Here is a 15567-nt window from a genome sequence, read left to right on the forward strand (position 1 = left end):
AAAAAAGAAGGGAGAGACAGAGAGATTTTTTTTCCACTTTCACTTTCTTAGCTAGTGAATGCAGCTAGCTAGTTTAGCCTACTCAAACAGAGAGAGATGCTATGTTAGCTAGCTGGCTATGGCTATCCAACACTGGAACTCTTCCAAGTCAAGGTAAGATTTTGATATATTGATTTATTGCCACCGGGGCCCTGTAAAACTACTTGCTGTACACTGTAATGCATGATTGTAGTGGGTTTACTAACGCGTTAGTTCTAGTTAGTTCTAGCTATGTTGACTATGACGTTAGCTTCTATGGTGACACTGATGTAGGCTGTGTGTAGCGGTTAGCGGTAATGGTATGAAGGTTTAGCTTGGAAAGTTTTTTTTGCCTGGTCACAGACAGCTGTTGTGTTGTACACTGAAGTCCACAAGTGAAGAGAAAAGGTGAGAGGAGGAAAGCATGTTGATTCGAGAAAGAATTAAACAATGAGCAAAGTGATCATGCGGTTTGTATGTGGCTGCTATGAAAGTGAACTGTGTCTGCAGGTGATCAGGGGTGTATTCATTCAGCCAATTCGGTTGAAAAACGTTTCTTAAACAGAAGCAAATGGAACGAAACAAGGATCAACATTACTGAATTTGTCCAATAGAAAATCTTGTTTTCAAATGTTTGGACTAATGATTACCCCCAAGATCAGCTAGATGCAAACAAGAGTGTGCTAGGCGGTATTAAATGTGTCACTGTCTGTGACCTTGACTATTCCAAATTTTCTCTCGATCTGTGCACCTACGTTGTAAACTTTAATTCCTAGGCTAGTTTGTAGCAACCTCGTGATGGGTATAGGGAAATATGTTGTATCATGTAGCAGCCTAAACCTATCGAATGTATATTGAGCTGGGTGATTGGAATATGAATGACAGTCATCCAATATACTGCAATAGAAATAAGGCCATGCTCCTAAACAAATTATCATCCTACCTAATCTTAAACGGCACCGACCCCCACTGGTGCATATTGCATGTGTGAAGAGAGCAAGAGGTGTGTGTGTCTTTTGAACTGTTTAGGTTAGAAACAAACAGTTTTTGCTCTACTAATGGTGCAAGCATGACACTAACGAAGCTGCACTCGACAAATAACACTACAGCGAAGCATTACCATTAGAACAATTATTATTAAAAAAGACATTTGTGCTCCAAAAGTTTTACTCCAAGTTGGTCAAACTTTAGAGCCCTGTGTGTGTGTGTGTGTGTGTGTGTGTGTGTGTTTGTGTCTGTGTGTGTGTCATCAGAATGTAAACCATTCGTAGAGAGATATCATGGCACCCTTTCATCACAGTTTGGATTAAACAAACACAGGTACATTACACAGAGTCGGGCTTGTATTCATACCCTTTAACACCTCAACAACACTGGTCTCTAGCGTCACTGAGGTGACACATTCACCTCACACTGTCAGTAATAACCCATACTGTTTTTACATAGATGCATATCAATGATGCATACCAAGTGTGATATCACATTCAGAAGAAGCTGAAAAAAAACGCAAAACACATTATATTAGCATACTGACTGATCCTAAATGAAATATCGATAATATGAGTCTGAGATGTCGCACACCTGATGCTCCAAATGCACCATTGAGGAATTACGCACACTAAGAATAATGCACAATGGATAAACACAGCCATGGGCTGTATCACATAACGTCAAAACATGTCATGCAAAAACACAGTAATGCAAAAACAGGCACCCCTGTTGTAACTGTACACCTACTGTGGACTTTTGGGGTAGAAAGGCAGCCTGACATGGCTAAGATCCTGGATGTCGATGGCGGTGGGTTCCGCAGAAATCGCCTGTCTCTTAGTCCGCTGGTGCTCGTGCAGCTCAGTTTGTTTGACGACCTGTTGGGTTGCCGGTTTGATAACGGACCGGTATTTATCCAGCTCGTTCTGTAGTTTTTGTATTAGCTCGTCTTTCTGGTCAAGCTCCAGTTCTAGCTCGTCAATGAGCGCGTCCCGTTGCCGCAGCTCCTCAATCTTCTCCTGCAGCGCGTATTGGAGGTCGCGCAAGGTACCCATGTTCATCCCGACGCCAAGGGGACTTATCAAACCTTTAACCAAAGCTATCCAGTCGATACTGTAGCCTATTCCTTTTCCGTTCTTACCGACAACTTTATCCCGCATCTACAGCTTTAAACATAATATCCTCCCTCCAGTCCTACTTGATTTCCGAACGTCTTGATCTCCGTTGACAACCAGTGCTTGAATATCTAAATAAGCAAATACAGTGGCTGAGACGACTATCAAAGTGAACCCCCGGGAGCACCGCAGTCTCTAGAAATGTAAAGTTGTCTTTCTCTCTCTGGCTGAAAGTGTCAGTGGTGAAGCAGGCCGGTCCTCCTGGAGTGCGTCAGGCTACGACCCTGAGAGGGCGCGAGGGAGAAGGGCGGCTACAGGAATCCGAGGTACGATGCCGTCAATCCTGTGAGAAGAAAACACAGGTCAACTGGACTAGGCACCCCAGGCAGTGCTGACAATAGAAATGACAAAAGTTGAGTTTAGCTAAGGTTGCGTTGGCTTTAAAACACACGGAGATATTTTGAAATTGGTGTAATGAGACACTGCATACGGCCATGTAGCATACGTGTCTGTGTCTGTGTGTGTGTTTGTGTTGATAAGATCAAAGCTATGTGCCACAGCATTTTCTAATGGCATAATTCAGATCATAATGCTGCAACTAAATTAATGGTTATCAGACCATCAACACAGACCATCAATCATGTTTGCACTTCATTATAGTCCGATTTGGATATCTTCTGAACAAAGCAAACCAAACGGCATATCAGGACCAATGCTATTACACAACCCAACATGGAATTACACTCCAGGTAAAATAACATAAAGCTTATTCACTATTTGCACATAAATTGGTTTTGAATCTCATTCCCAGAGCCCTTTATTGTAACAGAAGGCTCTGCTGAGCTAACACTTACACTTGTCTTTTCTTACTAGCACTGACTTTGCTGATAGCTACTTATTGACGTAAAAATGTGCTTACTATGACTGTGATATGCGGGTCGGAAAACAACCAGATGCATCCGGTGTACAGGGTAAATGGAAAGAGAGCTTGTGAAGCGATTTCTGCTTTTGCACGTTCACAAATCCATATTCAATCTCTACTTGTATGCACTGACATGTATGTGCAACTGATAGATGCACACACACACTACATGTTCATGATTTTATGTACAGTACCAATCAAAAGTTTGGAAACACCTACTCATTCAGGGGCTTTTCTTTATTTTTACTATTTTCTACATTGTATAATTATAGTGAAAACATCAACACTATGAAATAACACATAAGGAATCATGAAGTAACCAAAATAGTGTTTAACAAATCAAAATATATTTTACATTTGAGATTCTTCAAATTAGCTACCCTTTGCCTTGATAACAGATTTGCACACTCTTGGCATTCTCTCAACCAGTTTCATGAGGTAGTCACCTGGAGTGCATTTCAATTAACAGGTGTGCCTTGTTAAAAGTTAATTTGTGGAATTTGGGGAATTTTCTTCTTCATTAATGCATTTGAGCCAATCAGTTGTGTTGTTACATTTAGGGTTGGTATACAGAAGATAGCCCTATTTGGTCCAGATTATGGCAAGAACAGCTCAAATAAGCAAAGAGAAACGACAGTCCATCATTACTTTAAGACATGAAGGTCAGTCAATTCGGAAAATTTAAAGAACTTTGAAAGTTTCTTCAAGTGCAGTCGCAAAAACCATCAAGCGCTATGATGAAACTGGCTCTCATGAGGACCGCCACAGAAAAGGAAGACCCAGAGTACCTCTGCTACAAGTTTTATGGCACACTACACCTATTGTTGTATTGCTGTCACCTACTGTACGGGGTCTTCTTCTTTGCTATCACTGCAATCCACAAACAAATGCTATAGGTGCATGCCGCCACCTACTGTTTTGGCTGTATATCAGCCCACATAATTAACTAAATAAAGCTAAACAAAACAAAACTCAATGTATTCATTTATTCAGATTAAACTGGTCAGACAATGCGGGTGCTACGCCACAGGATAGTTTTGCTAGCACAGAAGGGAATATGTTCCGGGATTCATCCAATGGCATTGAGGAGTATACAACCTCAGTCACCGGCTTCATCAATAAGTGCATGGACGACGTCATCCCCACAGTGACCGTATGTGCATTTCCCAAACAGAAGCCATGGATTACAGGCAACATCTGCACCGAGCTAAAGGCTAAAGTTGCCGCTTTCAAGGAGTGGGACACTAATCCCGACGCTTATTAGAAACCCTGCTATGCCCTCAGACGAACCATCAAACAGGCAAAGTGTCTATTAAGCACTAAGATTGAATCCTACTACACTGGCTCTGATGCTTGATGGATGTGGCAGGGCTTGAAAGATATTACGGACAAAGGGAAACCCAGCTGCGAGCTGCCCAGTGACAGGAGCCTACCAGATGAGCTACAGTGCCTTGCAAAAGTATTCATCCCCCTTGGCGTTTTTACAGGTAACGAGTGGAGGACAGAGGAGCCTCTTAAAGAAGAAGTTACAGGTCTGTGAGAGCCAGAAATCTTGCTTGTTTGTAGGTGACCAAATACTTATTTTCCACCATAATTTGCAAATAAATTCATTAAAAATCCTACAATGTGATTTTCTGGATTTTTTTCTTCTCATTTTGTCTGTCATAGTTGAAGTGTACCTATGATGAAAATTACAGGCCTCTCACATCCTTTTAAGTGGGAGAACTTGCACAATTGGTGGCTGACTAAATACTTTTTTGCCCCACTGTATGTATTACAATTATACACTTCAATGGTGTTTACCACTCCTGTTCCTGGGACATCAATGATTATGTAACCGGTGTGAAATGGATAGCAGGGTGTGCGCTAATAGCATTTCAATCGGTGACGTCACTCGCTCTGAGACCTTGAAGTAGTTGTTCCCCTTGCTCTGCAAGGGCCGCGGCTTTTGTGGAATGATGGGTAACGATTCTTCGTGGGTGTCAGTTGTTGTGTGCAGAGGGTCCCTGGTTCAAGCCCAGTTAGGGACGGAAGCTATACTGTTACAATTACACATTGTAACTATGCAATAGACTAGAAACATGACTGATTTGTAATTCATATAAGCATTAAAAAAAATATGTTTTAAATCGATGCATATATAACTCCCTTCCTCTGCATTAATCTGAGGACACAGGACAGTTTTCAATAAGATAGTTAATTTCAACCAGTGGAGAATGTGAAATGCTTTATTGAAAGATGTTCATTATCCAGGTGTTAATATATGCATTATAATAATTGTAATATTATAAATACAAGTTCAATCTGTACTTCAATGCACATATGGTGTGCATTATAAAACAAGTAAGAAAGATGGTGGGGAGAGGTGTAGAAGACAGAAAGGAAGAGGTAAGAACAGAGGCAGACAGCATATGATTAATGAATTACAGTGCAACCCTAATATTCTCTCAGTTCATCACAATTGCGGTGTCTCCTAACCAGCATTGGGCCGCCAGTTGCCCCGAAGGTTATCTTAAGAGTGGGTGAGGTGACGATGATGGGACAGGCTTCCTCTCTCACATCAAAACATACCTGCACACGAGAGACAGATGGATAGAGAGAGAGAGCATGGAAGAGGGAAAGGAACGAGATGGGAACAACAAGAATTTGTTGCAAGTTGGGGAGGGGGGCTAATAGCTGAGCAAAAGAATAGTCTAATAGGCAAGATAGGAGGGGTGGTTTTCACTCCTATCACAGACCAGATTTGCCCTTACGACCAAGGGGTAGCTTGCTACTCAATGTAATAAAGTAATGACTTTTCAAATAAGTTACCTTACACATTATGTTGGCTGACAACTTGTTTGCTACGCTGTCCTTACAAACCACATGCTGGTACATACTGCTGTAATGATATGCTATGTTAGCTAGCTACCTAATGTTAGTAGTTATACATCAAACTTGCCAGTATATTAACTATAAGCTGGAACACTAACGCGAGCCCATAGCAAGTGAATGGAATCGAACGTTCGCAGAGCCTGTTTTGACTGGAGTGATGCTTAGAATTCCATTTAGTGTAAATGGCACCAAAAAATGTAGACCTTTTTATTTTACCACTACAATCTATTTGTCGGACGAAACTGGAAGAAAAAAAAAACATATGTATAAAGTAAACATCCGTACCTCAATGGTGTCAACTGTGCTTATGTCTGCAAAATGAGAAAGTAGGGAAAAAATAAAAACTTCTGACTATTTCTGGTCTAGCGATCGATGACAAACGAGTTTGATGCTCAGACTTATACAATTGGGGTAGCTCAGCGTCCCAAAGGCAAAGTATTTTGGGGTTAGCATTTGATGACAACCGAGCTAGCTGCCCAGGCTTACATAATTAGAAAGAGGAGATTCTCATTCTTAAAATGGTTTGAAAAAAATCTAATTATACACATTGCGAGATTTTTGGCGAAATAGATAGACATGCCTATATTTCCCCCATAGGAAACAATGGGAAGACCACAGAGTTCCAATAAAAAAATTGGGTTGTTCACATTTTAACTATAAAACAACGTGAGCACGTCTCATTGCCAACAATAGCAAAGCAGGCATTGTGACGTTTAACAATAAACTGGGAATAGAATTTTCGGAAGGCGAGTTGGTGCCACGGTGCTCAATAGAACTAATAGGACCTGGCATGATGAAAAATTCACTAAAATAAGGCCTGTTTTTTTGTGATTCCTTCCTGGGAAATATGGTCATTATGAAACTAGGCTCCACGACGGTTGCAATAAATTTGTTTTTATCAGAAAATAATGTTGTTAAAAATGTAATGTGTCCAGCCTACTATCTAGACTGATTTCAGTGCACTCGTGTGTACCAGAGCCCAGAATAATTAATTTAGCGCTCAACACCTGTTGTATATTGCCGGTGTCAGTAAACTTAGGGAAAAAAAGCATAATTAAATTGTTTCCAGCAGCACATTTACATTCACCAACGCTCTGGTTAACACGAAAACTGCCTTACCAGCTCAGCTAGGGGGAGTAAAATGGTCAGAGTGATCTCATTTGTGTCTGGAAGTAGCTAGCAAGCTAGCCAACGTTAGCTTGGGTGCTTGCCTGCCGGTGTAAGGCCAGAACACTAAAAAAAAACTTCTCCTCGGCCCGAACGTCCAGTGTGCACTCCGAGGGCGAAATGGTCTGAATTTACAAACTGCCAATCCTCTGAATTTATGAGCATCACATTGTACAGCGCCAGATTTGGATTTCGCTGGAATATTAAAACCATAATATTAATCAAATTAATTAAGCAAGTGTAACGACTCTCTTCTTCTGACAAGGAGTAAGAGATGTTGGAACATTGTGCAGCGTGGTAAGTGTCTATTTTAATATATAAAACTGAACACTACAAAAATACAAAATAACAACGTGGATGAACAAACGAAAATCGAAACAGTCCCGTGTGGTACAGACACAGGAAACAATCACCCACAACTCAAAAGTGAAACCAGGCTACCTAAGAATGGTTCTCAATCAGGGACAACGATTGACAGCTGCCTCTGATTGAGAACGATACCAGGCCAAACACAGAAATCCCAATACATAGAAAAAGGAACATAGACAACCCACCCAATTCACGCCCTGACCATACTAAAACAAAGACATAACAAAAGAACTAAGGTCAGAACGAGACAGCAAGTAATGTTACCAGTCAAAAGTTTGGACACACATACTCATTCCAAGATTTTTCTTTAGTTTTACTATTTTCTACATTGTAGAATAATGGTGAAGACATCACAACTATGAAATAACACCGGTCTCCCACGTGCCCTGTATTCTGTAGTACAGACATGGCCTGCTCTCCCTTATGTAAGGAATTAGGCACTTTCCCATGTTTACTACAGTATGTATTGTAGACTGCACAGTAGCCAAATAAACACATTTCTTTAATAAAATAATAATAAAAAATACTCTTTCAAAATGCAGATGTTGATTTAGTAATTCTCACGAACCTGTCAGTGTGATGCCAGGACAACAACCTCTCCCTCAATGTGAGCAAGACAAAGGAGCCGGTCGTGGACCATAGGAAAAGAAAGACCGAACAAGCCCCCATTACCATTGACAGGGCTGAAGTGGAGCGGGTCAAGTTTCAAGTTCCTTGGTGTCCACATCCCCAACTCCTGACCCCTCCTGTCTCAGCCTCCAGTATTTATGCTGCAGTAGTTTATGTGTCGGGGGGCTAGGGTCAGTTTGTTATATCTGGAGTACTTCTCCTGTCCTATTCGGTGTCCTGTGTGAATCTAAGTGTGCGTTCTCTAATTCTCTCCTTCTCTCTTTCTCTCTCTCGGAGGACCTGAGCCCTAGGACCATGCCCCAGGACTACCTGACATGATGACTCCTTGCTGTCCCCAGTCCACCTGGCTGTGCTGCTGCTCCAGTTTCAACTGTTCTGCCTTATTATTATTTGACCATGCTGATCATTTATGAACATTTGAACATCTTGGCCATGTTCTGTTATAATCTCCACCCGGCACAGCCAGAAGAGGACTGGCCATCCCACATATGCTCTCTCTAATTCTCTCTTTCTTTCTCTCTCTCGGAGGACCTGAGCCCTAGGACCATGCCCCAGGAATACCTGACATGATGACTCCTTGCTGTCCCCAGTCCACCTGACTGTGCTGCTGCTCCAGTTTCAACTATTCTGCCTTATTATTATTCGACCATGCTGGTCATTTATGAACATTTGAACATCTTGACCATGTTTTGTTATAATCTCCACCCGGCACAGCCAGAAGAGGACTGGCCACCCCACATAGCCTGGTTCCTCTCTAGGTTTCTTCCTAGGTTTTGGCCTTTCTAGGGAGTTTTTCCTAGCCACCGTGCTTCTTCACCTGCATTGCTTGCTGTTTGGGGTTTTAGGCTGGGTTTCTGTACAGCACTTTGAGATATCAGCTGATGTACGAAGGGCTATATAAAATAAATTTGATTGAACTAACTATCTTGGTCCAAACACACCAAGACAATTGTGAAGAGGGCACGACAACATGTTATTTCATAGTGTTGATGTCTTCACTATTATTCTACAATGTAGAAAATAGTAAAAATAAAGAAAAACCCTTGAATGAGTAGGTGTGTCCAACCTTTTGACTGGTACTGTATGTAAATTGTAAAGTATTTTGTCTGTATATCCCTGACCCTTGGCACTTCATGCTCCTTTACCCTAACCGGGCACTCCGAGGAATTGGGAATGTGGTTGCCATCACAATTACAACATCGTACACCCTCAGATTCCTCAACAACATTCCTTCGGCACACACTTGATACATGTCCATACCTTTTGTAATTCTGGCAAAACAACGGCTTCGACACAAAAGCTCTCACCGCATATCTAACATATCCCATTTTCATAGTAGAAACTCTTCATCAAACATCAATAATACCGACAGGCTTTCTTCTTTTCCCCCATCCACTACACGGTTCAGCCGGCATGCTCCAACTACTCCTGGTATGCTCCTCATAAATCACAAGGCCTCCACATCCAACGCAACACCAGATATGAGACCTTTTAGCAGTGCTCTGCTAAAAAAATCTAAACTCTCCAGTCGATAGTTTGTCGATCCTAAACGCCTTTTCCATCTGCTCGTTCGACACACAAGAAATCAAAACAACACCACTTCTGGTCACTCTGACCGTCTCCACCTTTCCCAATACATCCCTTACCATCCTTGGTACTTCAAATGCATATCCCCAAAAAAGCATCATTGTTAGTGAACCTTACTCCAACCAAAAACCTATACTCATTAACAACGTTTGCCTTTTTGATCAATTTTTCTTTATCACTGTCCTCCACTCTTCAGCCAAACTGCAAGGATCCACTCTCTCCACCAATCTCACTCCCACTGGGCCAGAATCATCCTTTACATCCTCGGAACAAGTCCCAAACTCGGCAGTCCTCACCACGGATACTTCAGGCTCCTGTAAGGTTCCATCCCCGAGCTACTAGAGCACGTATCCCTAATTTACATTTGTTGCCAACCTTCCTTACCCCCACTTCCCTCTACACTCAACTCATTCTTGACTGTCATCACTACACCTTCCACCACAATCACTACACCTTCCATCACCATCACTCTTTTCATATTCAATGTCCTTCTCTAGCTCTTCCAGAAGTTCTGTGCAAACCTCCATTCTATATTCACTCAGGACATATTTCACTTTTCTTCTGTTTCCCTTGTCTGCCATCTTCTCCTTCACCAAGTCTTCCTGAAGGTTTGTACAATCCCCCACTTTATATTTGTTCATAATATGTTCCAGTTTCTTCCTTTTTCCCCTTGTCCTCCATCTTCAAAGATAACCAGTTTACCCTTCCCACCCTCCTTCTCCGCTTGTTGTCAGCTCGAATGTTGTCATTAAAACATTGTTTGATTGGTTGACAAGATTAACTCTGCTCATTGGTCAACCATGCACGGCGACCGCTCAAGACTTCAGCTAATATTTTGCCACCTCGAGCACCGAGCCAGCAACACCGCTCACGGGAGTGAGCACCACGTACCGTGCCTCTTGCAGAACTCCTTGAGTTTTTCTGCCCTAATCCAATTGAAGTCTGAAACCTTTGCAGCTTATTGCGGCCCATCTATAATCACCTTTTTCTGTTACATCAAAATGCAGTGATGTGTGATATTGTAAGATCAAAGGACAGTAGTCACTAGAAATGCTAGTGGCATTATCATCACTAACGACAAGCAAGTAGCCTACATGAGCTTTTTAATCTTAATTTAGAGGTAGGGTCAGGGCTAAGTTCAAGGTTTGGGTTAGTGGTTAGAATCACATGTGGTAAGAAAGTACTGTAGCTCTGTCCATAGCCAGTCACCAGACAGTATGATGACTTGAAGAAAAAAATCAAAACTGCCCTCTTGTGGTTGTATGTGATAACAGTGACTGAGCAGTTAGGGAGAATATCTGAAGACTAAAATAATGTCTGGTGCACACACACTATTTGATCAATGAAACTCAGAAACCAGTTATCTAGAGAAATCCCATTATTGGACCTTAATTATGCTTAACTATAATATATATCATAATATTAATAATATATGCCATTTAGCAGATTATTTTATCCAGAATGACTTACAGTCATGCGCGCATGCATTTTACATACAAGTGGTCCCAGGAATCTAACCTGCTATCCTAGTGTTGCAAGTGCCATGCTAAACTAAGCTACAGAGGACAGCAAACTGTGACCACAAACATTGTCTGAAGGATCCTTCTATGTGTGTTCAAAAGGTCTGCATATGAGAGTTTGTGTTGCCCAACCACTCAACAGCTGTTTTTACAATGCTATTACAGCTCAATTATCACACTGTAAGTGTGGCCATGATACAGTGAGAGTGATATATAATATTGGCTGTAATAGTGTGGCAATGAGAGCTGGCTTGAAGATCAAGAGCCTGAACCTTTTAGTGGGTGATTTAGGGACAACAAAGTTTAAACAACTCTGACATAATATATGATTTGGTAAAACGAGAATGCTAATCACTTCTGCAAGGGGAACCGTTTAAGAGGCAAGTTTATACTCTTTTCCCTTTTAGCTTGAGATGTAATTCGTGAGATAAGGTATTAGTATTAAACAAAATACTTTCCTGGAGACCTCATTACACAAACCTACAGACCTATGAGGCATTCTAGGTCCAGGATTATTTTCCTGACCAAGTGATTTGACCAGGAAAACATGCCCTGCATCCCGATACTTCCCTTTCCTGGATTTAAAAAGGGCTGGTATAAACAGTGTAGTGGATGGAAACTCTTTTTACATATTTTTACATTTGTGGGGAGTAGGACACTGATCACATAAACTCCTGGCCCTGGGCTTTGCTTAAATCTACTTACAATGAACCATTAGGGACACTTCCACTCCCAAATAAAGGTCAATAGGTCAACTTTCAACAACCAGACAACTACATCCCCTTCTTATCCTCCATCCCTCCCAGCCTCCCTGTGCCCTTTAAACCACCTCTGTGTTGGAGACAGGTTTATATTTCACCTCGCTATACTTCCAGCTCAGCCCTTTCCTATGGTGATCAATAGGAACAGGATCCATTGCTTCATGGTTCTGTAATCCGATGATCAGGAGGCTGTCCGTTGGTGCCTGGTTCTGACACAAATTGAGGTCACTATGTCTCAATGTCTCTGACCCCTAGCAGAGCCACGAGCAGGTGCACAACCAGATGCATTAAATAATGACACACATCCCATTCTTTAAACATGAATCAAGAAATGCCATCCTTTTCATCATCTGCCTGTGGCCTTGGACCACCACTGTACTAGTAGACCTAAAGGGATCATTTTCCCTAGAAAGAGAACAGATACCAGAGGACATGAAAGGAATTATTTTGCACTTTAATGGCATTGCTCTTGATTGATAATGACATTGTCTTCTGACAGATGGCGTAATGCTAAACTGACACACGTTGCCAGGAGCCAGCTGTCTTGGAGCTCATTTTTTTTTATTAAGATTTTGTTCGTCCACGTGACACTAGTTCCTAACTTCATAAAATCCCTGCGCTCTCGCATGACTCACTATGGAACACCAGCAGGGCTGAAAACATCATTTGAAAAATGTCTAAATTTCCAACAGATCATTATGGCCTGACATAACAGTAGAACACTGAATTATTAAAACACTCTTATAATCTTCTCCTTGTATAGTTATTTTAGTGCTATCTGGTTACCTGACAATCAGCTCGTATTGGCCTTTTACTGTGTGTGCAGTGGGTACAGTTTCTAATCTAATTCAGACCCGGTGTGTGTGTGTGTGTGTGTGTGTGTGTGTGTGTGTGTGTGTGTGTGTGTGTGTGTGTGTGTGTGTGTGTGTGTGTGTGTGTGTGTGTGTGTGTGTGTGTGTGTGTGTGTGTGTGTGTGTGTGTGTGCATGCGTGCACGTGTGTAAATGTCTGTCTAGACAAGGTAAGCAGCCGTTTGAAAAGGTCACCACCCATACCATACGGTTTTAGTCACAGAGAACAAAGCTGTCGGGGAAGATGAGTTGCTGTGTCAATCTCACAGGAAAAATCTTTAGAGTAAAATGGAAATTACAGTGAAATCCACAGTGAAGACTTTATGAATGGGCTTGTGTTGAGTTAAAGGAAACCTAATTGATCACTGCAAAATGGTAATTTTTGTGTTTTTTGTGCATGACTTTGGTATGTTGAACTGCCATTGTTAAATCATCAGGAATATACTGTATTTGAATCTTTTGATAAAAAACTTTTTCTGAAGTGTATGTTTAGTAACTCATTAGGCCGGATACCATTGACTCAATCTGATTAGGCCTAAAGATGAGGCATTCAGTACATTAAAAAAGAACAGCTCTGAATCCATTCATTTCCTCTGTGTTTGCTTTCATGATGTGACATCTGTAATCAAATTTCATCCAGTTATCAGGCCAAGGGAGTCGGTCCTACAAAGAATGAACCCTAATAATTTAGAACATCCAACACTGAAGCTACAAAGGTGCAACGGAAGGTGATAAGGAGAGGATACGGTCAAAAAATATTTTTCTAATGGAATATTAAATATCCTCAGACGTATACTTCGATCGCTTAGCATCCAGCTACTAAAAGCCAATAATGCTTCTTGCTTCCTCCACTTTACCTCCGCTGGGAATGCAATGATGGATCGGATCCATAAACTCCTCTTGGAAGCCTGTCTTGGAGCAACGTCATCGGCACCAAGAATGAACGCGCTCACACTGCCCCATTCATGGAAGCGCGTCTCCATCTCCACAGTAGAACTAGTGGTCAGCCCTGTTGTCATTGTGAATGATTGACACCTATCTGTTTAAAGTAGTCTAAATGCAACTCAAACCATTAGGCTACATTTTTGTTCTATATGTTTTCTATAGTCTACCTCGTCAACTACACACGATGGATAAACAGACATATTTTGCTGTATAAAAACCCTAAATAATTCGACACCAATAACACCAGGTTCAAACTCTTACCAGTCGGACTTGTCATATTTCCGAAAGACTTGCCTCGACATGTCTTGGTAGTTTTGAGGCTCCGCCGAGATGCCTTGCGCCCGAGTCCTGGTCCTCGGTCCAATAAGTTGGGCGCTGGGCAAAACGGACTGACATTTGTGCAGTTTCCTCTTCAGTTCTTGGATCTCATCTTCCCTGTCCGCCAGACTCATCTCCAAGTCTCGTATTCTCTCCTCCTTCGACATTAAAATCTTGGAAAAATCCTCCTCCAGGTCACTCATTTTGAAATCTGCGGAAACTTCTCGGTTGTTTATTCTCGAAAAACACAACTCCTATATTTAAACAGTTTCTTGTGGTCAGAATTCCGTTGTTTCCACTGCATAAACGGGCTCCACCGTGCGTATTCAGAAGGATCCTTTTGCAATCCACGTATTTGTTTCGGTTGGTGCTGAAGGGAGGGGATTTAAATCGGTGTTTAAACAGCCGAGCGGGCTGGTTGATAGATCCGCAGCGCTGGTCCGCTGGGCTGCTGGTCCACAGACATATATCCTGACCCTCCAGGGACCTATTGATGATCCTTCATTGAGAAACCAATACAGCAGTCTTCCTCTTTGGGGAGGCAAGCCATATGCTGGACAGAAACATAGCCTACTAGACTGTCATAGTGTGGAAGATTGTAGCTTTGGGACAACAACATCAGTAGTCTGTGTATTGGTTGGACTCCATGAGTTAAGCATCGTTCTGGTGGCTGGCGACAGAAAATAAACCTATCACAATATAGCCGGCTTCTCACATAAAAGGTTATTTGTCAACATTGCATTTTCACAATCTCTAGGAAAAATACATACCAGATGTAAAATGAAATGTGTCCCTTTGCTATCAAATAAACGTCTGAATCCAACTTTTGTCTGAACAGCAGCATATTCCTGTTGAGCTGTTGGTGGCTGCCAATTAGACCACGCACTTCACTCAAGACCTCCTACCATTAAATTTACTGTCTACACAGCAGGAATATGGTGCGGTTCAACAAAAAGTTAGATTCAGACCATTATTTGATGGGGAGGGTCACAGTTCACTTTATATATAGTAAGTAGAGTTCCTAGAGATGATTCCTTTATTGACAGGGAACGTTTTTGTTTGGTGTAGCCTGCTGTATTGTTGTAGCCACTCACCTAGAAACCATTAATTAGCAACTGAGGAAGTCCAAACAATACACATACTGCTGATGTTGTGTCCCAAAGCTAGGGAGACATAGCCGCAGGATATAGGGGTGCTGAGGTTGCTGCAGCATCCCCTGATAAATCGAAAATAAATAATAAGAATTACCCACCAAATTAGTGAACTAGGCCTTTATTATTACTCCTGTATGAGAGCACCCCCACCAGAAAACATCTTCCTGCAGCCATGTAGGGAAATTGTTTTTGCATTGACAAATGTTCACCATCTTGAAATCATCAACACAAAGCTTCTGGAATGGCAGCAAACACCCTTTGATCCTAGCAGCTAACGTAGCCCAGTGAAACTCGATCTGGCTAGAGATCTGACTCACGAGCCTGTTAGACAGAAACACTCACCCCATTGT

At 41.8% G+C, this 15567-nt stretch overlaps 1 protein-coding gene across 2 annotated transcripts in view; it reads right to left on the minus strand.

Annotated features, from left to right (window-relative positions):
* The window catches only part of LOC110502467 (cGMP-dependent protein kinase 1), a 169354-nt gene extending 154584 nt beyond the window's left edge, over positions 1-14770 (minus strand). Inside the window, exon 1 of one of the 2 annotated variants that reach the window (XM_021580501.2) lies at positions 14007-14770. In XM_021580501.2, coding sequence (XP_021436176.2) covers positions 14007-14266 — 260 coding nt within the window. In that variant the 5' untranslated portion in view covers positions 14267-14770. Of the gene's footprint in view, positions 1-1755; positions 2650-14006 lie in introns of those variants that run through there. The other variant, XM_021580500.2, reaches the window with a different exon arrangement.
* Positions 14771-15567: the final 797 nt, after the last annotated feature.

Source organism: Oncorhynchus mykiss, chromosome 23 (genome assembly GCF_013265735.2).
Source record: "Oncorhynchus mykiss isolate Arlee chromosome 23, USDA_OmykA_1.1, whole genome shotgun sequence".
Classification (NCBI taxonomy): domain Eukaryota; kingdom Metazoa; phylum Chordata; class Actinopteri; order Salmoniformes; family Salmonidae; genus Oncorhynchus; species Oncorhynchus mykiss.